The 27,982-nt window shown below is 41.9% G+C and overlaps 1 protein-coding gene across 1 annotated transcript; it reads right to left on the bottom strand.

The window, feature by feature from the left end:
* On the bottom strand, positions 1-22,698 carry fam131bb (family with sequence similarity 131 member Bb). Its single transcript, XM_044034518.1, has 8 exons — positions 22,560-22,698; positions 12,604-12,641; positions 10,215-10,317; positions 8,468-8,692; positions 8,135-8,275; positions 4,925-5,235; positions 2,654-2,920; positions 1-1,527 (listed from the first exon to the last, which is right to left on the bottom strand). Exons 1-8 carry the CDS (start codon positions 22,585-22,587, stop codon positions 1,303-1,305), a joined length of 1,338 nt encoding a protein of 445 aa, XP_043890453.1. The 5' UTR covers positions 22,588-22,698; the 3' UTR covers positions 1-1,302.
* Between the last annotated feature and the right edge of the window lie 5,284 nt (positions 22,699-27,982).

Below are 27,982 nucleotides of genomic sequence, written 5' to 3'. Positions count from 1 at the left end.
TAAATCTGAAAGACTCTCTTGTTTATTGTTGCTTATCAAGAGAGTGTTTGGTCAAAAACAACCCTCATGTACTGCCTCCAGTCTGTCCTTCAGTACATTCAAACCAGTGCTTATCTAATGTACATCTGTGGAAAGAACACAAGCAGCTGAGGGTTTTGTGTTGTTAAGTGGCTCGGTTTTGGTTGTCAGTGGTGCTGAAAGCTTTCAGAGAGGGAACTGGGTAACATCAACAGTCCAAAGGCAACCTCTGATCTGTTGGATTGCATCAGTGCAAAAGAGATTCGCTTATGCAGCTCTGTCCTTTTTTTTTTTCTTTTTTTCTATCCAACACTCAAGCCCACTGCAGGTCCACTGTGGCCCCCACCTGGGATACTACGGTTCAGTGCAAAGTCTATACAGTGCTGTATAGTACAGGTACCCCATAGTATTCTGAGGAAACATGCATACGACGAGACAGAGTAGGAAGCACACTATCGTACAGTACAATCCTTTTCTGTGCAGGGTTTGGTGTGTGCAGTCAGCAGGACAGGCTCGTCCCTGGGTTGTGCCTCAGACATCCTGGTACCACAACAACGTCTAAAAATGTATTTTTAGAGGGTTAAACTGCATTTCACTGAAATGCTGAAATATTTGTCTACTTTAATTACACGTGAGTTTGGGGTGAAAAAAACGATACTGTGTGTGTGTGTTCGATATACCACGGAAATGAATTTGGTTGAACATGATCTAATACTGTATGTCGAGAAACAGCTGTAAACAAAGTAGTTCTCCCATAGGAAAACTATAATATCTTATCATACACTTATACATTGGTTTTTTCTTGTGTTCTTTTCTTTGCTTTATTACAAAATGATCCTTATTATTATTATGTTTTATTATGTTAGATTTTCATTATCATTATGATGACAGGGTCAAGTTGCTTGTCTTCATAAAAAGCATGCATGTTTCCAAGTCTCCTCCTCTTCACCTCAGCGTGGTTTCATTTCCTTGAAGGAAACGTCTCTGTCGGTTGGTGCTCCTCCTTCTCCTCCTCTTCACTTTTCCACCCTCACTCTCCTCTTCCTTTACCTTTGGGATGTAAGGCTTACAAAGAAACAGGTGTCCTTTGTTGCGTCAGCTCGTGTCTCGTCAAGAGTCCAGTTCCAAATCTGTTTCGAAGAAGAATTCATCTCGCAAACCAAAAAGTCATGTTTGTGATACCTGAAAAGGAACAGATTAATAGATATATATTGTGTTATTACGCTCATTCCTCGCTGACTCCCTGATCAGTTTGTAATAAGGAGTCTCTTAACAGCCAGGAACTCAGTTGGTTGCCATGGAAGCGACAGGCCCCTCCTCTTCTTCCTCCTCCTCCTCCTTCTCCTCTAGTGTCTGAATGAGGCCTGAGGTGACATCGGAAGCCTTCCGCTCTGTGATTGGCTCGGCTGGCGGTTGCCCTGGACTACTGCCTCCAGAGGCATCCCCTTGTTGCGTGGGTGGAGTCAACGTGGCCGACTCCAGCTCCATGCACAGTGTCACCTCCTCCTCCTGGCCAGAACAGACAGACAGAGCCAAACACACAGCAGGTTCAATCATCTTAGCTTAACCACAGCTTTGCAGCTAAATATATGAAAGGTCTGCCGTGATGACTAAGCAGGCTATTTTCATGTGACTCAAACACTGTTAACATGACCACCAACGTCCAGTCTATTAACATAAGTTTATAGACTGATTTGTTCTCCCGGAGACTTTTCAATTTAAATTAACTATAAATGTGTAATTTTTTTTAAAATCCAGCACTTTGTGTTCTTTATGTCTGTCTCCTCTTTGCTTCAGGGACCGTTTCTAGTTTCGTGTTGGCTAATGACCTTGATACAAGATTTCATATGTGAAGGTCATTTGGTTTGTCTTCTTTGTTACTGGTGTGTCCAGGAAGATTTAACACCCAAGGTCTCAGCTCAGCAGTTGCATTCAAGGGCTAAATCTTATCTTTATCATCATGAAGAAGATGTACAGTGTAAAAAATGGATGTAGTCTTCCAAATGCAAAACACACTCTTGTTCTGAAGCTTCAAGATTCATGTTTTGACTGACATCATGTCACAGATGTGTGACCTACAACTAGGCTCCTACTATCTGTCAATCACAATTTTGTCCACTCTTGTGTGCAGCGATTATTATTTTATTATTATAATTTACAAAGTCGACATCATGTTCTATTGAGGGAGACCTGACATTAGCGCAGTGCTTTAGAGATGGAGAGATTGCCTCGAGTCATTGGTCTTTTAAGAGATACTTCAGCAACTTTGGTGTTAAATTTACATAAAAATTAAAGATTAAAAATAAACAGAATGGTCTGACACCACAATGCAACCTCCCATGAATCCAAATACACGACGGAAATGTTTCAAGGTTAAACCAAGATTTTTATTTTAACTTGGGGAAATAGGGTATAATATGTCTCCTTTAACACAAGCAAACCCAAGCAAACCCATGTCTAGAGGATTGGAAAGAGAACAGTGGGAAGTATATGATGAAGGCAAATGCTGTGTCATTTGTGGTTAATTGAATAAAACCATTAGTATGTTCTTATATGGTGTAAATTCTGCACTTTACAGATAAAAATAAATCTCGGAGGACGAAAATTGACGGAATCAAACTTGATGTCACCTCACCTTGACCTCATCCTCATCCTCCTGCTGCTCCAGCAGGGGGGAGTGTTCTGTTCCCACCATGTCATCTCCAGACATTACAGAGAGACCCGGCTCCACCACTGCCGCTACACCCATGTAGCCTCCGGCCTCGGCCTGAAAGGCCTCCATCTGTCCCGTGTTCCACAGATCCACCAACGGAGGGTGAACCTGATGGACCAGACTGTGGATGGTGCTGTTGGGCGTAGCTTGTAAAGAGTGGTTGGCGCTGTGCAGCCTGTGCTCCAGAGCCTAAAGGACAGAGGGATGAGACTGTGATCAGAACAGTTTGTGGCAGGTTATCCAAATCAAATCTGTCCTCATGACGTGCTGCAGGGTGACACAATTGTAGGGCAAAGGTGGACAAGATAAAACAATACTTTTATTGTCCGTTTGTATTGTCTTGCATTCACCATTCTGACAGCTGTAGACAGCAGGGAGACATAAGACAAAATCAGACCCAAAACTGCAAGTCTTTAACATGCATTACATTTTTAAATATGAATATGAAATACAAATCCCTAAAAACCTTCTCAACGGCCTTCCTAAGGGATTACTTTTGGTTCAGGAGTGAGATTAAGGAATGAATGTTTGTCTCTGTTCCTTCTACAGCTGAGCACCCTGTCGCGCCTTGAGACGGGTCTGTGGAGATCTTTGCAACTGCTGATGAAGCAGGTCTCCAGAGGTTGACCCACCACCCTTTTTAGAACAGATGTTGAGAAGTTTCTAATACAGACAAAGTGATGGTGGTTTGATTTCTGCCATCGTTGGGTGGATTTGTTTCAACAAAAAAATATCATATCAGTGAGAAGAACCTCATCCGATAGCTCTGTTTGAACAGAGTGGTGTTTGGGCTAATAATTAATCATGATTGTATGATCTGATGTACTGATGCTTGTAAAGCTTAACTTTTGTCATCTTCTTTTGTGAGCAAAAACAAAGCAGCTGACCCACGGTGCAGTTCAGCAACGTTTAAAGCTGCATTTAAATCTTTCAGTTGACGCTTTCACCACGTATGTGAGAGTCCACTGTTGGTGTTGACGGAGAGGAAAATACACAAGCAAATCAATCCTGTTTACAATGCAGTCCTTGTACACGATACAGGAGTCATTAGGTGCTTTTGCGCCACAGGATCGTTTACACTGTTTGACAGAACTGTGGGTAAAATATTGCCTTTTTGGCGTGCTCACATTGCATAGGAACTGGGAATGATCATAGTTCTATGTGAGTCTAGTTTTATGAGTGATGTTTGTGTACATTGACTGTCCAAACTCATAAGCATAAGTAACACTCCATGTGTTACTTACAACTTCCGCTAAAACATAAGCCAGCTCCTTACTTCTGGTCAAAGCTTGGACTTCTTAAGGTAATGTGAGTGATTAGTTGTTTTAGTAGTTAATCCTGGGGCATTCAACATGGACTAAAATGGAAAAGACACCATCTGTAGAACATCTCTGCATCTTTGGCTGACAGCTTACCGAAAACAGTCGTACTGGCTTTTTGAAAACCGGGAAGAGACCGGGTGGGAACGACCATTCTTCTGTTCTATTTATAAGTTGCACAGATGGGTTCTCTTTTATAATGTCTGCCATGTTTGTTCATAATGGACAAATCAAACGCTGACTCTAGGGAGGGCTTTTTGTGTTTTTATGTGAAGGCCAGTGTAGTTTACATATACAAAAGCAAAAGGTATTGTGTTGGTTGCCATCTGCAACTTCATGCCTAAATGCCACTAAATCCTACACACTGGTCCTTTTTAAAAGTTTCAGTTTAGATATTAAATAAGTTGAACTTGAACAAAAGCATTTCCCATGTGTTTAAGTTACTGTTTCTTTTCAAGTTACGCTATTACACGATTAAGTTACATTGATCGTGAGTTCAATGTGACCTGTGGTTAATGCAAAATATCATAGTTCCTGAGTGAAACCTGTGTCTACAAGACTCAAAGAACCACAAAGAATCATGTCTGATAAATGAATCTAGTCACTTTGGAGTTTCAGAGATATCTGACGACACAGAGGACCATGTAAACTGTTATTATAGTATTATTCTTTTGCTTGATAGAGACAATATCTTGATATAATCTGTGTCTGCTCTGAGCATTTGAAGTCCTCAGTGACTGCTCCAGAGCTCAAATGTTTATTCTGCTCACATATTAAATCTCAGCAACTTGTGCTGGAGCATCTCACTGCAGCTACAGCCACACTTTGAGTCACACGCACAGACCTGGGCCTCCACCAGCTCTCCTACAGTCACCTGTTGTTGCTGATACTGCAGGAGCTGCTGCTGCTGGTAGTGCTGGATCTGCTGGATCTGCTGCAGCTGCTGTAGTTGACTCTGCTGCTGTAGACTGAACTGCTGCTGCTGTTGCTGCGACAGTAAGTGAGCTGACGTCTGCCCGTCGTACCCATTGGTCCCCAATACATAGGAGCCAGCAGCGGGAGATGCCACGCCAGAGGGGTCGTTGGTGATCGGCTCCCAGGCATCAGAGGAGGAGAGGCAGTAGTGGCCCTGGGACACGTATGTGTGAGGCCACACCTCTGCTGACGAGTGGTGCAATATCTGATCTGAAAGAAACAACAACAAAATAAACAGCAGCTGCCATGAATATGTTTAATATGTTTGATGCTGATGACAGTTTTGAAGTTTACATGACAGTTTTGATATAATGAATTATACAAAGAGAGAAATGCATATACTATGTGGCTGTTCAGAACAAAGGCCTAGTTTAGACCAGATATTAACATCCATCCTGAGAGATCAATGGCACTTTGTCTGTCCCATAGAATACCAATATCACAACCTTGAATTGCACCAAAACTGATATCAGATCAACCCAGTCTTTTACCCCTTTAAACTTAGCTGGTAATAAGGCATTTGTGCTGATGCATTAACATCATATTCATATTCACAGTAGAACTGGCTTTCCTTTTTGCGATATCCGATCCAGTGATTTTTGGCCAGTGTGTGTGTGTGTGTATGTTTGAATTATTATCTACATGAGGACTAAAAAAAACATATAAACCTTAGGAAGTGAGAACATTTTGGGAAAGTGAGGAGATCTTGGCGAGTCCTCATAATTTTAAAGTGCTTTTTCAATGTTAAGTCTTGATTTTATGTTCTGGGCCTAGAGAATGCGTTATGTCCCTGAGTGTGAACAAGTGTGTGTGCGTGAGCAGTGGCGTGCACAGACATTTGGAAGGGCAGGGGCAAAAATTAAAAGGACACCTATTGTGCACCGGTGGGGCAGGCACCATTACTGTATAATTTCCCACATTCTCACACGCCTGTGTAGACCTATGGACACTGGGACATCCTTTACTGCACAGTATCATTTTCTATACAGCACTGAATATTATGTCCTCTAAGGACAGTCTTTGGGACACTGTTATGTAGGGACAGTAGGGAACTGGAAGGACACCCATAGAAAATGAAGTTGCAAGGTCATGTTACAGGGCACTGCATCCCTTTTCTCCCCTTGACAGGCACTCCTTTAGAAACAATACATTTTTCAAAGTTTATATTTTGCTTTAGAGGCCACAAATGAATGGCAGCCAGTAGAGCACTTCCTCATGGTTTTAACCAGCGTAGAGGGTACTTTAGCGCGCGTCCTGTGACTCGAGGGCACTTTAGCGCCCAGCGTTTTTGTCCATTAGGGCACCGGGTGATTGACCCCCCCCCCCCCAGTGCTCGCCACTGTGTGTGTGTGTGCCTGTGTGCATATGTAACCGCGTGAGTGGAAGGTAGAGTAAGAGAAAAACAACATTGTAGAGGAGACTACACTGAGAAGTGTGATCACATGAGAACTCTAATGACATGGAATTTCTGCTAACAACACAAACGTCATGGTTAATGTTTAAAGAGTAAATCTGGTTTTCATACGGTTAAGTAGAGTGTGAGGAAGTAATACGTTTTAATTTTGACTTTGGTTTGTCCTGGAGGAAAGTGTTTGACTGGGATCTAGACCAAGAAAAAGAGAAATGCTGGCAAACAGAAAAGTTTTCAAACTGAATAATGTATTGACGGTAACTCTCTGGCACACCTTTATACTGTTCATTAATCACTTATGTCAAACTGCATAATGTAGACACAGCTTTGATTTTAGGCAGTTTATCTTTCTCACAAGAGAAGAGAGTAAACTGGGCCCAAGAGTAAACACTGCAAAACATTCTGTGCTACAGGTTCATTTGCTTAAAAAGGGTGATATAATTTTAAGTAAATTAATTACCGGAGCCTCATACCCTTAAGGAAGTTTATCTTAACAGCAGCTCACTGTCGCTATAATGAGAACGAAGTTTGCACTGCTGTGGTGTGGACTAAAAATATCTGCAGTCATGATACTATAAACAGATACAGTGGGCGGGATTACCTTCCAACCACCCATGTTGTAAAATGTGAAATTAATAATGAGTGAACCCTCCGCCCTGGAGATGGAACAGTCTGTTCTCGTTACTAAGCAACAAGACACATGTTATAATACAAAGTGACAGCACCTTTAACACAAATGTTTTAAAGCTTGCTGACCATGGGCACTAGTCCAGAGTAACCAAGATTTACTTGTAGTTTATATTTTATATTACTTACTCCTACATTTCAGAGGAAAGTATTGCAAGTGTTACTGCTAATCAATATGTAAATTGATTATTGATTATTGTAAAGATTTTACTAGATGTGTGTAAGTGATTTTCAGAGTTACCGGTCCAGTGAGTATGAATTAGTGACATGTAATGGTGAGACTGCAGATTGAAACAAACACAGGACTCCTGCACTCACTCATGTTCTCATGCACGTCAGTGGCCGTCACACACCAGAAATTCTGATTTTTTTGTCTATTTGAGCTGCAAGATGGCTCCCTCCACAAAGCAAGGTTCTTGCCTAAATTACATATGAAAGGCTTATTCTAAAGCTACGAAGACCAAACCATTTCCATTTTAAAGCAATGACACACTTACACAAACATCCTTTTGAGAAGTTTGTTGTAATATATTCAATATCTCCTAAATGTTACATATCAGAGCTTACTTTAATTTGACCAATTACCCTATTAAATCATCTCGTGTTTTTAATATGAATTAATGTAATGCTACAACTAACGGGGTTATTTTGTAGAAATGCTGCATTAAAGATGAGGGTGGAATAAAGAATAAGGAAGGAGAAGAAGTAATGAATAATGAAATCCACAATAAGGCAGTCATACAACATCACGGAGGCCAACTGCAGTAAAAAATAAAACCAATACTGAATTCAATGCATATTATATATTGTAAACATAAGTGTATTTGAGTAACATTTTGAATTTAACTTTGACTTAGTTTTTGTGATATATATATCCTATTGTCACATGCTTTAATGTATTCCACGTATTAATAACAATGTAAGCACATTGTTACATTATTGTAATGATTACTAGATTCTGTGGTACAAGCTGTGTTGATATGAGTTGCAGTCATGTTTATAGATCTTTACCTCGACTGGTGATGCTCTCCTGGTTGACCTCGCTCAGATGAGCCACGCTGCCCTGGTTTGATCCCGACCTCGGGCTCTCTCCGTCCATCGATGTCCAGGCTAGAAGTGTCGCCTCTGAGATTGCAAACTGCTGCAGGATACCTGAGGTGAGGATTCCAAGGTCGAGTCAGGATCATTGTGTGGGCCTGCCTTCTGTTAAATTGGCTGAATCACTGGCATGCATCCCACAGCGTGAGGTGATGAGCACATAATTCTGCTGATGTCAGTTAACAGGCTCTGTGGAGTGCCTGTCCTCAAATCTCCCTGTGTGTTTTTGAGAGTGTGTTTGCACACCTGCAGCGAAACGGGCCTCCTTCTCTCCATCGCTGAGGTCACTGTAGGCGTCATTTTCCAGCCGCCGCTCCTTTTCCCGCTCCTGTGTGGTCAGTCGACACTGGGAAATGCCCCCTGCACCGACCGTCTGCATGCCCCAGTTCTGCCATTCAATCATGTGAGCGACACGACCCTGAGCCATGGCAGTGGGTTTTGTCACCCTTTCCTTCATGGTGCGAGTGACTCCTGGAGTAAAGAAAGGCCGCATTGATAGAGTGGGATGTATGGCAATGAGGAGGATTTGAGTGAGGGGAGTCACAGAGTGATGGTTGATTATATGAGTGGATGGAAACAGAGTTGTGGCAGGAGAAATTGAAGAAGTGGATTTGATATTTGAGTTGTGCGGACAGTTGATGGAAAGAGAAGAAGAAAAGACAGACAGATTTGAAATATGTTAATCTCAAATGAATTTCACTCTTTGGTTATCGGAGCTGTGATGACTGATGGAACTTTGGATTTCCAGTAGGGTTGGACTGATAAACAGTGTTGGCCATTTCAATGCATTACTGTTGCATTATTAATAATCACCATAGTCGTTGTTCTGAACTAGGTTTGATTTCCTTATAGTATATGTGAATATACTATAATGATATTAAAATGAGTGATTTTAAATTAAAGCTTTAATTTAACCTGGATATTGTCATAAAGTATTAGCTATTGGTAGGCTCACTTAAAGATCAGTCAAATCCTGCTGTACTAAATAATGGTCTGCGTGAACATGGATTATGAGATTGGCTTGATGACAATGGTGGTGGAGATGACTGTTGCGTGTTTAATGAGACTAAGCCAACGCTTGTTCACTCTACATGGGGGAGAGGAGGCAGTGGATGTCTGACACAGGTGCATCATGGGTTGGAGCAGGTTAATTGGGGTGATGTGGCATGAGTAATGAGAGGTTGCCTTGTTGACAGGATCACTTACACACCTCTGCTTAACTGTGCTGGCTGAGCAAAAAACACATAACCTGCTCCTCCTCACTGACTGACTGACTGACTGACTGAGAATCTAACTCATGAATCACTGCATAATGTTTGTTGTTGTTGTTTTTTTTAATTAGGAAAAATAACTGCATGCAACAACAAAAAATACCAGCTGATGTCTTCATAATGGCTGCATTCCAATTCCTCATGTGACCAACATGTGATGACAAACACTGTAACACCCTGCGTCTGTGTGTGATCCTCTCTGATGGTGGCGCATGAAGATGAGGTTTATGAATAAATCAGAGGACAAATCAGTGCCACAACACACAGCGTGGCAGCTGCACTCCATTACACTGTATGCTGAAATACACTTCACTGCACTGCACTGTACTGCACAAGACAACTGGAGGAAACCAAGGACACTGGACTAAAACTGCACTGAACTACACACAGTACAACAACATCAACGCTGATGCTTGTTCAGGACGCCACAGTTTCACAACCATTTAACATAAAAAAAAAAACAACTACACTTCCCACTTATCACTCACCTTTTCTTAGAAAGAGCAACAAGATGATGATGTTTGTTTGTGCGTGTGCGTGTTGTGTTTATCATGCTGAATTCATTCTGTCAATGACTCACGAGGAGCCATTGACGAGTGTTATCGCAGCGTGGAGAGGAAGTGATACAGGGGAACCCGTTTAGGGTGCCATGCTGACTCCAGCTCCCACTGAGGAAGGAGCCAACATGGGGTCGGTTTACCAGTTACAGCACAGACACACACCTGACACACCTGACAGAGAAGACTTAGCCAGTGCTCCGATGCCGTAGGGATTTGAGTTCCTTTTGAGCCTTGGCAGGATTGACGTGGTGTCTTCCATAGACAGCTAGAGGGGAAGTAAAACAAAAGAAAGAGAGAGGAATGGAGGAGGGGGAAAAAGTGTGGAGGAAATGACCGTATGGCAGGTGTGACAGGGCACACAAACACATCAGGACAGCGTGTGTTAAAGAGGGGTGAGTGGAGAGGAGAAGTGATGGAGATGTCGGGTTAATACAAAAGATAAACACTACATTACCCAAAGTTATTGCAAACCAGGAAGTGATTCTGACTGTGCTCACTACTGTGCACTACTACCATAAAATTGAAATCGACTGTAAAGCCCAGGGGTGAGGGGAGTCATGGGGACCAGCTGATTGCTAAAGGGTGAGTTAAATCAAACCAGGAGAAGGAAAGAAAGAAAAAGATAAAGAAAGAAATGTTGTAGATGAAGGAATGGTGTCACGACACTTACATTGATTCCTTCCCATGAAAATTCTGAACGTCCATGCTGAGGAGGAGAAAGGGGAGGACAGAAGGATGGGGAAAGAGTGAGAGTGACAGGACAGAGAAAAATGACATGCATGGAAGGGAGACGACAAAGAAGAGAGACGAGAAGACGTTTGCATGTGGAACATGCAGAGGAGGTTAAAGAAATACAGAAAAAGGAGAGGGGAGAAGAGACGAACATAGAGGTTTTCCAAGAACGAGGAAAAATCAAGAGTCGAGGAGCAGGATGACAAGGAGAAGGGAGGGGATTAAACAGTTTATATTTGCTTATTTATGTACAGCAGAGTGAATATGCGGCAGACTCTCCTCTCCTCTCAACTCTGTGATTACATGAGCTGACAAAAACACTGCAAGCCAGCTGAAAATTGTGTGTGTCTGAGAGAGAGATGTCAAACAGTATCTGATGCTGCAGACAGACAGGGACAGGGCCGAGGCTAACACAAACGTGTGCATGTGTGTGTGTGTGAAGGCAGGTGCTGGGGACAAAGCAGATAAGCAACAGCCATGTCTCTCTATCAGCAGGACTGACACGAGTGAGAGCGGGGACATTCATGGGTTAGTAGCTGTCCTGATATGTTTTAACCTTCCTGCAGAAATGGACAGACAGTCCAGGGTGCACAAAATAATTTACTCAAATTAAAATCAAAAATCAAAATTGGGCACAAAAGCACCATGTCTCTATATTTACTGACTGGGATTCCTGCAGTGCTTAGTTCCATTACCTACATTTGAAACTTTAATTGTCCATCTTTTATGCTAAGCTAAGCTAATCATCTGCTTGTTGGAGTTCATATTTTCAGTACAAAGACATCAGTAGAGGTTATCCACTGTGGGGTTTTCTGTGGCTGATCTTTCAGTGCAGCCAGTGTCTGAAATATGATGCTGATATTTCATGTTTATATCAAAACATGTTATCTGACAAGTTCAAAAAGCATTAAATACACCAATGCAGCTTAAAACTATACTTGTACATCATTTCCACCACTGATCTACAGACCAGCAAAATGGAACGTACATGTAATATGATACTAGATGACATAATGAGGAGGAGAGACCAGGGCAGTGTTCACTATCTCCATTAACCACATGCAGTAGATATCCAGATAACCCGTGCAAATCGATATCAGCCTCTTCCCGTTTCTTTTCTTCTCTTCTTCTTTTCCTTGTAATGCTATTCTTTGCTCCCACTTGGTCCATCTCCGGCTCTGCACTCATCTCTCTCACTTTCCTTCTTCCTCTCCCATGTGGGTGTGTTGACAAATTCAACACACTATAATGGCATAGAGCTAAGCAGCATGTCCAATGTTTGTTCCAAAAGGCATGACAATGCTGGTGTGTGTCTGTGTGTGTGTTTAAGTTTTCATCCTCTCCATGGGACCGGAGGGCATTCTGGGGCGCAGTACATGAATAAATGATGGAATTAGACAGTGCATTTGCTGGAGAGTTTTCAACATTTTAGTCCAAAAATGGTTTCCTCTCCTGTGTCCTGTCTCAGAGGGATCAGGAGAGGAGAGGAGAGGAGAGGAGAGGAGAGGAAACAGCAGTGACTGTCAGAGGAGCATCAAGCAACAGACAAGGTAGCAACTGCAATGAACCAACCACACCAGCTGGCTGATGTGTAATGTAGTGGAAGTTAAGTGACTGACATTGACATGACCTGCACTACTTTTCTAAACTACTAGCATAAGCACCTTGAGTTACAGAGAGCTAGAGTGGCTCCACATGTACTGTAACTGCTGCTGATTTCAACCCGCAGCCATTTTGGTTCACCAGGTGAAGTGAGAACAGTCCTCTGTCAATAGAAGTCAACAAGCATGGCAACGTAGAGAGATTGATAAACACATACCTGCTCTCCATCCTTCTGGACTGGCACGCCATCTGCCGCTGAGAGCAGGGTGAAGGAGGAGAAGGAGAGACATAAAGTGGGAAAGGAGGGAGAGATATCAGTTTATTATTTGTGTTTAACTTAGTTTGGTGATTAAACTAATCTTAAATCAAACAGAAGAATTGCTTTCACAAAAATAAATAAACATATCAACAACACACCAGATCATACTTATTAATAAAAACATATATTATATAATGAAATAATAATAAATGTAGGGTCTTAACAGCATCGCAGCAGCTGGATTGATGTCCAATCATGAACTGTAGCAGGTTGCCCCACACATGCTAGAAATCATTACAACACAAGGTAACAATTACCGATAATTAATCTCCAGTGAAACAGAGGGAAGATTACTTTTCACCAGAGTGCAAATAACTCATGGTGTCCTCTTGATGATTACATTCTGATTTATTTACATTCACAAGTGGGAAATTGCCATGTCTGACTAATTATCTTTCTGGCTGAGTTCCTCAAGAAAATCAGTCATTGAATGTTGGTATTTAAATGTGATTGACATTCTGTTTTCTGTCACACTTTCATTCACATGTCCATATAAAAGTATGTTCAGCTCATTTTAGATCTTGTGTTGCCCAGTGACATTACCATGCTGCACATAAAACATGTTTCATGTCTACACTGACAGAGGAAACAGCAACTTTGCGGTAGTAAAGTAAGACAGAGACAGTAGACGGTATGACTGAAAACACAAAGAAGCGCCCACAAAAGGTTTCAGGAGTGAACAATTCCTCTCAAAAATCCCAGATGTTCTGCAGTTTGATGGGATAAATGCTCCTTGCCCCCGTCTGCCCCTGCACTTCTGCTGTATACACTCAAACTCTCCCTCAGTCAGGTCTGATAGTAATGCTTGACATAGCAAGTTACATTGCTTTTGTTCACAAAGACCAAAGAGAGGCAGAATAATAACATAATCACTGTGTGCTGTGTGATAACATCTCTTGACTTCCTCCATTATCATTATTGTTGTTGTTGTTGTTTTTTACATACATCCATTTGCAACCCTCTGTCTTTGAATGCAAACTTTTTTTAAGCTGCTGCATAATCATCCGATTTGGTCACTTTTGCTGCAGGACAGTCTGACCATTCAGCCACTCACCACATCTCTATCATCACCATGACCTTCATGATGTCCAGCTAACTAAAGTGAGGCCTTGCTCCATCACAACCTCCACAACCACAACTGTTTTGATTTTGAGCATCCCTCATAAGTTCACACTGTCTTCACTGCTCTTCTAATCTCCCTCCACTTATTGAAGTCCTCAACATGTAAATGACATCTCCACAATGTTTAATATGCCCCTATTGATACCAAGTGGATGATCATACACAAACGCATCCATCCAATCATCTGGAATACACTCTCTGTTGGATAAATTAGCATTATCATGGCTCCTCTCTCCTGGCTGTCCAAATCCTAATTAAAACATTGGTTTAATTAGATAGACTGTACTGGTAATGGAGTTTAAACACTGCTCTGGTCTCTGGGTGCCTGCTCTCTGTATCAGAGGGTCTATGCTCTGTGTGTGCAACTCTCTGAGGGGCGCACTCCTGTGTTAGCACTGTGTGTTGGTGTGGATGTGTGGATGTTGCTGAACGAGTCATGTTTTCCACAGCTGCACTTCCTCCTGAACTTGAAGTAACGGAGCAGAGTTGTTGGCTTTCTGGATGTCCGGTGATGCCTTTGACCCACTGACCCAGTGATTCAGAAACATCCGCTTGACTTTGTCTCTGTTGGGCTCTCAGATACTACCCAATCCCTCTGAACTCCATCCAAACACATCAGACCACAGCAAGGGCAGCAGACAGGGGACAGACTTCATTCCAGAAAATTGACCCTTTGTACTCATTCAGGGAAGGGTGTGCCAAGTACCAGTCGGGAACAACTAGCTTTATTTGTGCAGTTAAAGGAATGTTTTTATTGCATATTTACTGTAGTGTTTTGAATCCTGCTTTGTTTGACCCACTTTGATTCAACCCACTTTTGTTATTTCTTCAATAGTTAGCAGCTTCTCCTTTCTATACCTGTGGAGATCATCACAGTAGGTACATGAAGTTACTGTATGTATAAATAGCTGCTTGGTTTTATATTGCCAGGGTAAATTTACCTTAAAGGGGCACAATGCCACATTTTATGTGTCACAGTCAATTCAGTAGTCACGCAGCAGGCTACACAGCCTAAACAAAGCAGATGTATAATGTGTTCTGTCGCTGTGCAGAAGCAACTTAAACCGCTATTACAGTTCAGATCTTCACCACAAAACCTCTCTTACAAACCCTAAGTGTATTTGGATGTGTCCATTTACAAAAAATAGGAACATGATACAAAACATGCTAAAGAGCCTTTGTAACTCAACTTGCTTGGGTCTGAAAGTCTGCATCTGTATTGTTCCTTTAAATCTTCAGCTTGGAACGTCTATTGCCCCCTTGAGGACTTCTGAGTTATTACCAAAACACTGCCAGCGTCTCTACATGACCTACTGCTTCTATGCTTCTGTGGTACTCTGGTAAGTTAAGTGTTTTTTATGGTAGCGTTACTCGTCCAGACTGCATCCAGGAAACTAAAATGCATAGTGTGGAAACAGCAGCAGCTGCGATAGGCATATTCAGGCATGAAGTCACACAGTTGTTTCATGTTTTACTTTGTGTTCAGCTGGAAGATGATGCATTTTCAATATTGGACATGCCCAATATTGGACATTGCCCAGTGATGTTCACATCACTGGGCAATGGAAAACAATGGAAACACATTGCTGTTCTGAGAAACACAGAGAGAGTCCTGTGGAGCTGATAGCCTTAATCAGCCGTGTGTGAATTCATTTGAACGAAGCAGACGTTTGTTTATTTAAACCTTATGCACTACAGCTTTTACTACTTTAAAAGCGTTTGAGGGCACTGTAGCTGTGTCCTGTACTCACGTTTTCTATGAAAACAAAGTGCTTTGGATCAGCTGGAGGAGACCTATGACTGTCGATGTACAGACACTACTTAGCATTGGGTTTGTCACGTTTTTTTCCGGGGTGTACATATTTAAATTCTCCAATTGAACTTTAACAAATTAATTATGTGTGACCACAGAAGGATTAGCCAGGCCATGTTTGATTTTTGGCACTGTGGAGAGTGGCGTGAGGTGATTACTTATTGGCCGATATCAGTCAGACAAAGAGAGTTTTTCATTTTCTGCCCGGGTGGGAGAGAGTGTCCCAGATTTCCTCCTCTTCTCAGTTGAAAATCTGCTCCGCAAACACAAACTATACATGAATATATGCACACACCCACACACTGTACACTGGGCCTGCAGCAATGTACAATATAATGCAAAGGGACACACACCGTGCCTCTCTCTTATCTCCATCTTTTTTCTCTTCAGTCCTCTCATTGCAATTTTTCAATCTCACTTGGCCAATTAGTAGATTAGCAGTCACTCAACCCCCCCATGACTCATTGCGTGGCTCACAAATTCTGTGGACTGCAGCAGTACAAACTATGACTTGGAAGCCCTTCAGCCTGAGCACAGCAATGCACCAGAGTGTGCACCGCTGTGTCTGTATGTTTATTATTTACTGTCTGTGACTCTCATATGTGATTACATCAGAGCACAAGCTTTATCATGCTGTGATTAGCCAGAGTTGGTTATAGCTCTCACAGTGTCACTATAAATGATGGTTCAGTAGTCACTGCCCTGCATCTCATTGGTCATATGGGACACTGAGTATTCTGAGTATTATTTCACTCTGGTACGTGCCACTCTTGAGCAGCAGCACAGTAAGCAAATGCGTAATTCTGTTCCTGAGAAGGCAGACAGGATGCCTCCTTGAGAAAACAGCAACAACAGAGCACATGACCAGAGCTCTGAGCCAGTTTTTCCTCCCCTGGCACTCTCCCTCCTCCCTCACACACACAGCACTACAGCACTGGATACCCCCCTGTGGTCATAGGGGAGCCAGGCTGAGCTCAGGCACGGAGGAGGGAGGGGTGTGGTGGGGGGGGAGGAAAAGGAGGGAGCAGTGCAGCCGTGCGTTACGAACAACCAAAGATCTGCAGCGACTGCACTGTCAAGTTGAGCTCTGGCCGTGGTGGCCTGATGACTCCTTCTGAAGTGGGAAGCATTTGAGCATCATCTGTCATTTTTACTCCTTTTGCCCTGCAGCAGTAACAGCGAGGAACCAGGGGTCTTGGTGCCTGTTCACTGTGACAGCTGCAGAAAAGCTGGTTGTCACGATGGGGTACCAGCTTGGACCGCAGCCCTCTTACAGCGATAGGAGCAGCTGCTGAGTGACTGAGCTCCAAACTTCAGCAAGAACACAGCTGAGTGCCTCGGCCAAGATGGTTGGTAGAGTTCTTGTAGTGGAAATGGAGTTAAAGTGTGTCTCAGGAAAGATACAATCCACTCACACGCAGGGGCTCTGATATACTTTTGCTGAAACACTCAAATACAGCACACGTTACTCCCATTAAGTTGGTGAAATGGCATCCCCACTCTGCATGTCATCTGTAGTCCTGACACGTCCCATTAATCTGTTAAGGCATGGATGTGACTGCCATCCCATATAAGGCTTCATCACTGACACAAGCTAAATAGGTAACAGTTGTCATCAGTGCACTGACTGAACTAACTGAACACCTACAGCACATAATATCTTGGCACAGTCTGCTGCAGCTCACTATCATAAACCTGATCATCCTAATGGCCTGCTAAATATATAATGAACATTTAGACCTGAAATGGAAAAATGCAGTTATTATCATTTCATTCTGTCAAGATGATGTGAAGAAAACCATCCAGTGAAGTTTGCAGCGGATGGTCCTTTGTAGGAAAGAAATCTTTGTGTGTTCTTGCACTTTGATATTCAAAGTAGAAATCCTGCCTTTGAAAAACAGCATTTTTCTTTATCAGCGCAGTGGTTAGGAGGTGCACGTAACACAGACACCATCAGCACATGTCACAGACTAAATCTGAGCACATTTACAAATGTCCATAAAATCACACACACACACACACACACAGATGAAATTGTAGAGCTGAAATTCTCCGTTTCATCGCATTATGTTTCAATTTTGTAACTTACTCACTCACTGTGGCTGAGTCACATTGTTTACAGTGTAGGTCTTTTATATATTATTTTTTTTGAGCAGCCACATACACGTACAGGCTGAAGATGACAAGCACAAGGACAATCACACATACACAGCTATAAACCTTTTAATCAGAGTCCTGTCTATAATGATCCAGGCCTTTACCTGGCACCCATGACAAGGCAAACCATAACAGCACCCATTAGAGAGTATGACACCCACATAAGACTTAATGCTCTATACATGCTACACTGAAGTCCTTGGGCTGTATGAGCATATGTGCTCATGCCCTAACACACATGTGCAGGTATAGGGTCATCAGGCTGCATCATATTCCTGAGCTACTACATCACCTTGAATGTGTTCATGCGCTTCAAGGCTTTACCAACCTGGACGGAAGCCAATCAATCAGCCTTTGCCTCCATCTGTCAGATTGACTGTGTTTACACAGGGAGACTGGCAAAACTGCCAAATCCTGGCTATGGCATGAGCTTTTCACTAAAAATGTCTGAAGGCACGGTGCAGCGGAGGTGTTGTGTTTTTTTTGTTATTTAATGGAAGGGAATCCCACTATAACGCAGTAGAAAAGACAAGATGGTGAGAGGATGTGGTGACGCGCCTCACATTCTCGCACTACTGTTGATATTTACATGCACTGGCCTATAGGCACATAAATATAACAGCAAGAGTATGAATACATGAGGTAAACTGGAGGTCAATCACAGGGGGAGGCATAAACATGTGTGCACATGTGACTTTACACACACACACACACACATAGCCTACATTAACCCAGGCTCAGTATGTTTACATGACTCAATACTATCATCGGCTGTAGTTTGACAACTCTGATTGAGAGGCTTTCAGATGTGCGATTTGATCAGCACCATGTCAGTTTTCAAACTTGAAATATCATATCACCTGCAATAACATTGGTGTCGACTCATATGTGCCATACTTTATCTTCTAAATGGGAACATAACTTACAAAATTGACACCATGTTCTATTGAAGAAGACCTGGAACTAGAAAATGAGAAAATTGAAAACTCAGGAAAATGTTTCCTGATCAAGTGAGAAGTAGAAGCTCATTTTCACATAGACCAGCAGACTCACCCCCTGGTGGTGAACTGCTACTTCCGTGCTTCTTCGTGGGTGAGGACTATGTCCATTGTTATGTACTATCTCTCTACAAATAAATATGATATGTGAAAGGCTCTGCTTCTGGACAAACCGGTGAAACCTGCTGCAACACTGATCTATGACATTTCTACACAATGAACTCAATGCCTTAAATTATGCCATGATTCATGTTCCCAGCACTCATTGGTACAGTGCAGCCCAATAACTGGATTAAGAAAAATTTCTCTGAAGCCTTCAGCACATTTATGAGTAACAGCATTATCAACATTACATTTAAAGTTGTGATCAATATTAGAAGACTATTACAAACTCTGTATTCAGCAGATGAAGGAATTTGCTCTGAATGAAGCGTAATTATGAACAACACACATTGATTCACAGTGGAAAAAACATGGTTTGCCATTATTGTGTGCACCTCCCATCGACTGCATCTCAAGGCTTTTGCTCCCCGAGAGGGTGATGGATGGGGGACATCTCATCTCCAGTGCATCCATCAGTGTCTGTGCTAACAGTGATGATGGAGAGCTAAGCCAAATGTTGGGGGTCACTACTTTTTCCTATTAGTTTAAAGCACAGATGAACTTTGAACTCAGCCTGTTGTGATCGATTCTTGGTAGATTTCATCTTTAAACTTTGTAAGAATACGTTTTGCACAGCTAAAACTTTTGATGTTCTTGGTTTTAAATAAACACAAGCCAATGGGTAGAGCTGCAATTATTCAACAGCAGTATCTCTATATAATTTGTTCCAGTAGCAATATAATCAAGGTTCGATATATAAAATATTATGTATACTGTGCAAACACACAACACTTTTTAGAGTCTCCAGAATTGCGATTTGGCCTGCTTGAGGTAGAGGTTTTGCAACCGGAAGTTCAGAAGCTTCACCTGCAACCAGGCTCCCGTTGGACGATAGTATCCACTCATATGTGCTGTACTTTATCGTCTATTTCCCTCTAAATGGGAGCACAATTTGGAGAATTCACATCATGTTCTATTGAAGAAGACCTGAAACCAGTGACTTAGACAAGGAAATAGACTTATTTTATTATGTCCCGTAGCGACTATTCAATATATTCTTATATCCTTGTTGGCTTCAGGAAGATTATTTAATTTATTTATATATATGACCTATCATCTGCTCTCCTGAAGGTAACAGTTCATTTTATGTACTAACAACTTCCATGTGTCTGCAACTTTTGATATTTGGGGGATTTGGTTTAAAATAGATCAAACAAAGAGACCTCTAACAATCATATATAGCGATGAAAGTATGAATAAACTATGACTACAGAGACTATGATAGTTTTTTCATGATGAAATTCAGTAGGTTTGCCTGCCATTGTAATGTATTACAAACAGATACTACTGAGTACTACAGCAGTATGCAGGTACAATTGGACATCAGAGCTGGACCACGGAGCACACTCCCAGATTTGATGGAGGTGGAGGAGATAGTGTTACCAGAGGGCAGACAAATACGTCAGGGGCTACTCCCGTGCAGAGACACATCCAGTCCTGCTGCTCCTGTTGATCTCTGCTTGGCAATCTGGACTGCAGTTGAGAAGGCAGATCAATAGCACACACAAAAGCCATTCTCACCCAGGGTAAACACAACCACGCCTCTACACCGACAGTGCCGCTGCTGATTATTATTGCATACAAGAGATTCGCCGACGTGGGCAAACACACATGCTTGGGCTTCCCTTTGTTTACGTGTTCATGTGAGATTACATAGTGCACAGCTTTGGGTAATATTTGCAAAATGATAAATTATTCTATTAGAGAGACCAACATGAGACTGACAGCAGACACCGTGCTTTGAATGTGTACTCAAGCAATTTTATCACAGCTCCTCATCACTGATTAAAGAATGTAACTCATGTTCACGGAGCAGCCTTACTAGATCTGTAAGCTTTTGTGATCACTCGTATATAAATGAGCATCAACATTCAGGTGGCTCACAATCAGATTAATGTGGCACCTTTTCCAACGCCTTGTGTCTCCTTCAATCACATACTTTCAGCATCTGGAGCTGCCAAGTGTGTCTGGACTCCTGTCTTGACCTGAGTGTTGACAGCTGCACCCCAAATCTTCTTTCCTGCTCTGCAACGAGCCTGAGCTCAGCTCTGCTGATGTATTCAGTTCACACCTGCCTCCATAACTGTGTCACTTCATACTCCTGGTCTAGTCCTGAACAATTCATTGTTTTCTAATCAAAATAGCAGTTTGAAATGGTGGAATAAAAAAGCAATAAAATCTCAAAGGCTGCAATTTAATTGCTCTGTTCTTTTGCCTTATGTTCTATTCCAATTTATGACAAATGCATTGAATTCTCATTCTTGTGTCAGAGAAAACTTGTAGAATATTTTGACGTTATCTCATGTGGTAATGCTCCATCTTAAATTTAAATCTGTAACACAGTAAATACTGAATTAAAAATTGAGGTAAAAAGTTTCATTGTAAAATAAAATCTCAATTGCAATATATGTCAGAAATTTGGAATTGCCTGAAACACTCAGTCATACTTTCTACTGCATGTTTGTATTCTAGATTAATAAAAAAAAAATCATCCCCATCAAGAATTAATTACATTTGTGTTAAAGAAAGCAGTGGGTTGCACATACAGAAGCACCTGTCTGTGACCTGGTTTTGGCATCCGTGACTCCTGTAAAGAGTGACACTCAAAGTGTTCAGGGGGATGTTGTACCATAGATATATTTAACATTTAAGTGCCTAATGTGCTAAGTGACTCATTAATATTAAACATCACCGGAGGTCTGTGTTTATTTTTACTTTGAGCATGATTCCTGCTACGTGCAGTACATGAATGTGCAGTGGAACATATCTCAAAATATATTTATACAAGCAATTCTTCTTCTTTTTTTTAACCTCAAATTAGCATTTATACAACCCCTCCCATCCTACTCTTTGCTGCTTAGCCTCAGTCCTGGTTCTAGTTTCTTTACATGTCGTAATAGTTTTATCCAGGAGGGTCCTCACCTGCAAACCCCTCGCACCATTGCCTTCACACGTATGCCCCTCCCTTTGCCCTCTCTCCATCACTGTCCATGCATCCCCTCCTCCCTGCCAGCCTGCATCACAATTCCTCCTCTGCTGCTTGTGTCTCTCTCCCCCCTCTATCCCAATACTGTTCATGCAAATAATCAACTGTGTCATCACCCCTGAAAATGACATTATCCCTTTGCTTCTTTCTTTCTCCTGCCTTTCTCCAAGCCATGCCGTCCTATAAATAAGCACTATCAGAGCATTTCCATCTCCCGCCTCTCGCCCCTTCCTCTCCATCCTCCTCTACCTCCTACTCACACACATACATACTGCCATACAGCATCATAAATCAAGGGATTGGAGGAGGGAGGGGAGCATGAAGGTGGGGGATGCAACCACACACTCAGTAGCACATTTTAGCACATACTGCCTCTGACATCTTGCCTGTACACTGTGTAACCATACACTCACAGCTTGCTTTAACACTGCAATGATTTGCAAACAGCTTGCACACAAACCCAGAAAAAAAACACATACACACAGCCTTGTCCTGTCTCTATACAAACCATCTCTCCTGCAGGACCCTCATCCTGTTCCTACTCCTCCTCCTCCTCCTCGTCATCCCACCACCCTTACACCCCCAGCCCACAATAAGCAAAGGACGAGAAGCTTACTCAGTCTCCTGGAGCCGATGCATCCCATGGTGTATTCACAAAGGCCCTGGATACAAGCGTGGAAGTGTAACCCAGACACCGTGCATTCTCCCCTCTTCCTCCTGCGACTCTCTCGTTCCCTTTTGCTTCTCTTTCTTGCTCTCCTGTGCTCTCTCTTTTTCTCTCTCTCCCTCCTGTGCTCGCTCGATCACTCTCTCTCCCTCCCTCTCTTTCTCTCTCACTCCCTTGCGCTATCGCTCTGTCTCTCTCTCTCTCTCTCTCCCTCCCTCTCTCTCTCCAGTGCAGTGTCTTAGAAGTGATCTGGTTAGTAAGTCAGTATGCCCGAGGGAAACAAATTGGACTAAATAAAGATGTGAGGCATCATCAACAATCACATATTTTAGCGAAACATATACTATTGTTTATTTATTATTTATTTATTATTGAAATATTAAAGCATCAATATTACTGTAATATGCCTGTAATATTAGATTCATAATTGTGATAATAAAAATAATAATTGTCACTTTGGACCAAATAGCACATGTATTTAACAGCTCAGTTACTGAGAGTGACACTGCTAATGTGGTTGGATTATTTGTTAACCGGAAAGATCCAAACAACCACAGGCAATAATCTAATGAGAGGTTAAAACAGCAATTAGATTGACTGTGTGTGTATTGGTGTTGCCAGTAGCAGATCAATAGCATAGAGCTGAGAGTGTCCGGCTGCCATTGTTGTGGATATCTGCACTGCTGTAATATTGTTGAGCTAAAATGGGGGATTCTCTCTCTGTCTCCCTCTCCTGTGTGCGCTCAGCCTAACAATACACTGCAGCGGTTTCCTCGTGCCTCTCCCCTCTCCATCTCCCTCTCAATCACCCCCCACCTCCTCCTCCTCCTCCTCCTCCCATCCCTCTCTCTCTCTTTCACACATATGCACTGACCACTAAAAAAAAACTGCAGGCACACAAAACCAAAACTAACACACACACAGTACTCTGAGTGAATCACAAGTGTAGATCTTCCTCTACACCCTTTTTTTGTTTTCACCTCCCTCCCCATAATATGAGAGGAGTGGCTCTTTGATAGTCATCTCTCTCATTTGAAATGCATCTGTATGTGTTGTACATCAGCACTTTGTCTGTTTTCTGTTTTTACTCCCCTCTGTGTGGGCAGACCGCTGCACCTCTCCATGCTGATTACAATTTTTTGTGTGCCTGTTTTCGGGAAGTGTTTGCCCTGCAAATGATGCAAGCACAGTCTGGAGAGTGAGTGAGAGAGAGCGAGGGGGAGAGAGAGAGAGAGAGAGAGAGAGAGAATACTGTATGTGTGGACGGGGAATGTGTTTAGCGTGGTCACTCATGTTTTGTTGACTGAACACACACTAAGCAAAGAAGAAAGAGGGAAGTTGAGCCGGACAGATGGAGGGACAGAACAAACAGATAGATGGGCAGATTGGGGGAGTGATGGGCAGGAAAGCAAAGAACAGTTGAGTCATGTGCCAGTAAGTGGAGATTAGACTGTGTGAAAAAAAAAAAAAAAAATTGCACTCCACAATAGACGATCTTACTTATTTAAAGACCTGGTTAGATTAAAAAGACACGGAGAGATGAATGAAACAGTGAGGGGTTACACGGTGGATGTGCGACTTTCCAGACATAACAAATCATATAAAATCCAGCCAATCCCTGCATTGTGGGTTTATATATAGATGTGTTAGCTCTCTCTCTGTGTCCCACTGGAGCAGAGGAGATAAGGCTCTAAAATGCTGTTAGGGTCAGCTTCACTCACATGCACGTAATTGCTGCTGAAGGGAAAACTGTGGATATTGTAGTCTAGTGTTTTCTTTACATGTTTCCATCTCTGAGCCTCTGTTCCCTCTTGGTGTGCTTGTTGTTGTGTACAGTGTGGATGTTTTCTTGATTCTGAATTGTAGTTGGGACTTATTGGTCCTTTATAGGTCATGCTACAGAGTCTGGAGTTGCAACTCGTTGAAAATAAATATGACATATTGAAGAGAACACAGAGGTAGTATTTCTTCTTGTTGTTTTTCTTTCTGTGAGAAAAGTTTTGTTGACATTAGCACGAACCTTCTATAGTGCCATTTATCAGGAAATCTTAGTGTTCTCTTTTGTGTTGTTTACTGAGGAGAAACATCTGTGTTCATGACAAAAAAACACTTGCTCTGTTTACAAAGGTCTTTTGTCACAGCTGCACTGAGATTTTTCAAATTCAGGTGAAACTATTTTCATTTGGCAGAAGCTGAAGATAAATACTTAATGTTTTAGTATTTTTAGTAGAATCATCTTCATATTTTTCATGAAGCCTTTTATATTTATATCAGGAGCCTAGGGCAGCTCAACAGAGGCCAACATTTTGTACTATCCTGTTTTTACAACAGTGGACAACACTATCTTTAATGCACACTTTTAAGCTTTTGCTTTGATTTATCCATGTGATTGCATAGTTTATACTGTTGTATGTGTGTACTGTTTTGGTGGCAAATGAGATTAAACTTTCTCTAATCTCTAATATAATTTTGTTTTAGACTGCTGATCACCCAAACAAAATAGTTCCAGAAAGTAGCACCCAGTATTTTCCACAGTTTTCTGGTGTTTTGTGCTGTAAAGTGAGTGTATAGTCCTCAGATCACCCAATAATGGAAATAGGTGTTACTTATAGCCCTATCGCACACACTAACATGATTCATATTCATCTGTGACAACATGATGATCTATGGTAAAGACCATCAATGGCAGACAAGGTCGACCAAAGCGGGAAGAATTTCTTGACACTAATCTCAGTCATGATACATGAGCCGTTCACAGAGCTGACTGCCTCTCATGGTCTCTGTCTGTTCCTTCCTTACACACAGTCACAGACACAGTCCCAGCCATGCTAACAAAGCATGTTCCATGACATGAAACCGCTTTGCTACACATGACACAGATGTCGTCTATTATGTTCCTGTCAACACATCTGTTGTGTTCTTATCTGGTGTGATGATGCTGCACTGCATTTAAAATTCAACACAGCGCCTGATTAATGTTATCTTGAGGGTTTGCACACACCTCAATCCTATAATCAGTGACTTTCATGTATCTGTCACTATCCGTCTGTCAGCTCCTGGCTGTTATGTCAGATTGCACCTCAAGGGTAATGAATAGCAGCTTTAGTACTGTGTCATTCACACTGATGTCACACTCATCTGTATTTTCTAATTATAATATTCATACATTTCATTTATTCCCTGCTCTGTTAAGGCCACTGTTGCTGGTCTCTGTTATGATGCGCATGTGTGTGTGTGTGTGTGAGCGTGCGCACACGTTACCTCATTAGAATCTTTTCTGACCTTGTCCAGTAGTCCTCATGTGGACCAAAGCCTGGTCCTAATGAGGCAGAACCTCATTTCTGAGGCCCTTATTTGAGGTTAAGGTTAGGTTAAGATGAAAAATGTAGTTAAGGGTAAGGTTAGGGGTAGTCATTAGTGGTTATGGTTAAGGTTAAGGGTTTGCCTGCCTACCCTAAATGAAAGTGGTAAAGTAGTATGTCCCAACAAGTAGAGCTGCACTAATGTGCCTGTTAAAAGAAAGGGGGTGTGGGTGGATGGAAGGTGAAGAAATCGATGAAGGGGGAGTTGATAAAAAAGGGGCAAACAGTAAATACTGAGTGGTTTGTTCTGAGGGAAAGGGTTTAGATGGCGGGTGGGGCCAGTGGAGAGATATAAGTGTTGTTTTGAAAGGAGGATGTCTCTGATAAGGTGATCTCTTGTGATGATACTGATTTGTTTTGGCCAGTGGGAGATGGAGATAATGTGTACGATACTGTAATTTGATGCCCTGGTATAAATGTTCAGCTCACATCTTTTTGGGTGTGTTGTATTTTTTTGTTTTAGTGGATCTCTGCACATATGATGTCTGTGTTTGTGCACTCCAGTTCTTATGCACTAGAAGTTCCCAGCTCTCCTCTATTATTTACAATTCTCTCTCCCTCTCTCTTTCTCTCCTCAATTACCCTACATTCACCCCAACCCTCCTTGTCTAGACCTACACCAGTTCTTCACTGTTTATCCTCAGTGATGCTTCTGTGTTAAGCCTGTTTCTCTTGTGTATGTGCTTCTCAATAATCCTGTCAGTCTCTTCAACAGCGATTCAGTCAGTACCTATGCGTTCACATTTAATGTGCCCTCCTGTTTATTTCGAGCTAATGTAGATTTACTTACTGTCTGATATTCTGGGGGAATCTTCTTCCACAAAGACAATTTAGTCTGGTTTGTGAGGCACAGTACACCGTATGTGTCTGACATCTGCTGGCAGAACTGAAGTACTGCAGTCTCGTCCTCAAAAGCCAATGTATCAGATACCAGAACAGATATATTGATATTAGCCTGTCAGATATATTTCAGTTTATTTATTTTATTGATTTAGTAAACAGGGATAGTGTACATTAATTACCATTTCTGTAAATGCACCAGTGAGCCAGGGACTATTCTTCATCTGAAATCCCTGGACAGATGTTCCTAGTCAACCTAAAAGTAAAACACAATATTAAAATACAAAATCAATACATTGCCATTAAAAGTGAACAGAATAACAACAATAAAGACAAAAAAAGTAAAATTCAAACGATAACTTAACAACACACAAGTGATGTAATAAAACAAAACAACACTAAGACAACATGCGAGGACATAATCTTTCATTTGGTTCCATGCTTGCCACTGATTTGATTTTGAAGCATTTTTATTCATGTTATTTGTTAAGATCCTCCTCACATTCTGACACCAATCAAAAAATAAAGTTGTCTAAGAAACAAAGGTGGTGTAGTAGTCAGGAAATGGTTGCAATAGCAGGCTACACTGCCACTGATGCCAGTGATCCACTCTGTAGCTGCTGTTGGGTCTCTTGTCAAAGATCTGCCCTTAAAACACACACCGTCACTGTCTGAAGCCAAGAGGAGGAGACAGTGTGCCATTACTCACCTGTAAACACTGTAAACACCAAACACTAAACCAATCAGTTTGGTCCTCTGATATACCTGTCACTTGGTAATTGGCTACTGACAATGTGTTTTTTTCCTTCTATTTCCATGCAACTTAATTTACAGATGGCTATTATGGCATTTATTTCAACAAATAACATAAGAACTGTTTAAGAAAACAATTACAGACTTTTGCTTTGAGCTATTTTAGTGGATTGTGCAGTTTTCTGTCTTGCACCTCCATTGAAGGCCACACTTTATGTAGACATCACCTTAGTCTTAAACCCCATAAGCTGCATAAAATCCAAACACCTTCCAAAAAACTTAACTGAGTATTGTTCAGTTTACCTTCATGACTGCAGGATTTCTTGCAGAGATTGTATTAGGTTTTAGCAAGGAAAGAGAGAAGGGGGAGAGACGGGTAGAAAGAGAGAGAGAGAGAGAGAGAGAGAGCGAAAGGTA

Source organism: Solea senegalensis, linkage group LG9 (assembly GCF_019176455.1).
Source record: "Solea senegalensis isolate Sse05_10M linkage group LG9, IFAPA_SoseM_1, whole genome shotgun sequence".
NCBI lineage: Eukaryota > Metazoa > Chordata > Actinopteri > Pleuronectiformes > Soleidae > Solea > Solea senegalensis.
The sequence above is the reverse complement of the archived record's forward strand: the minus strand, read 5'-3'. Positions and strand labels throughout refer to the sequence as shown.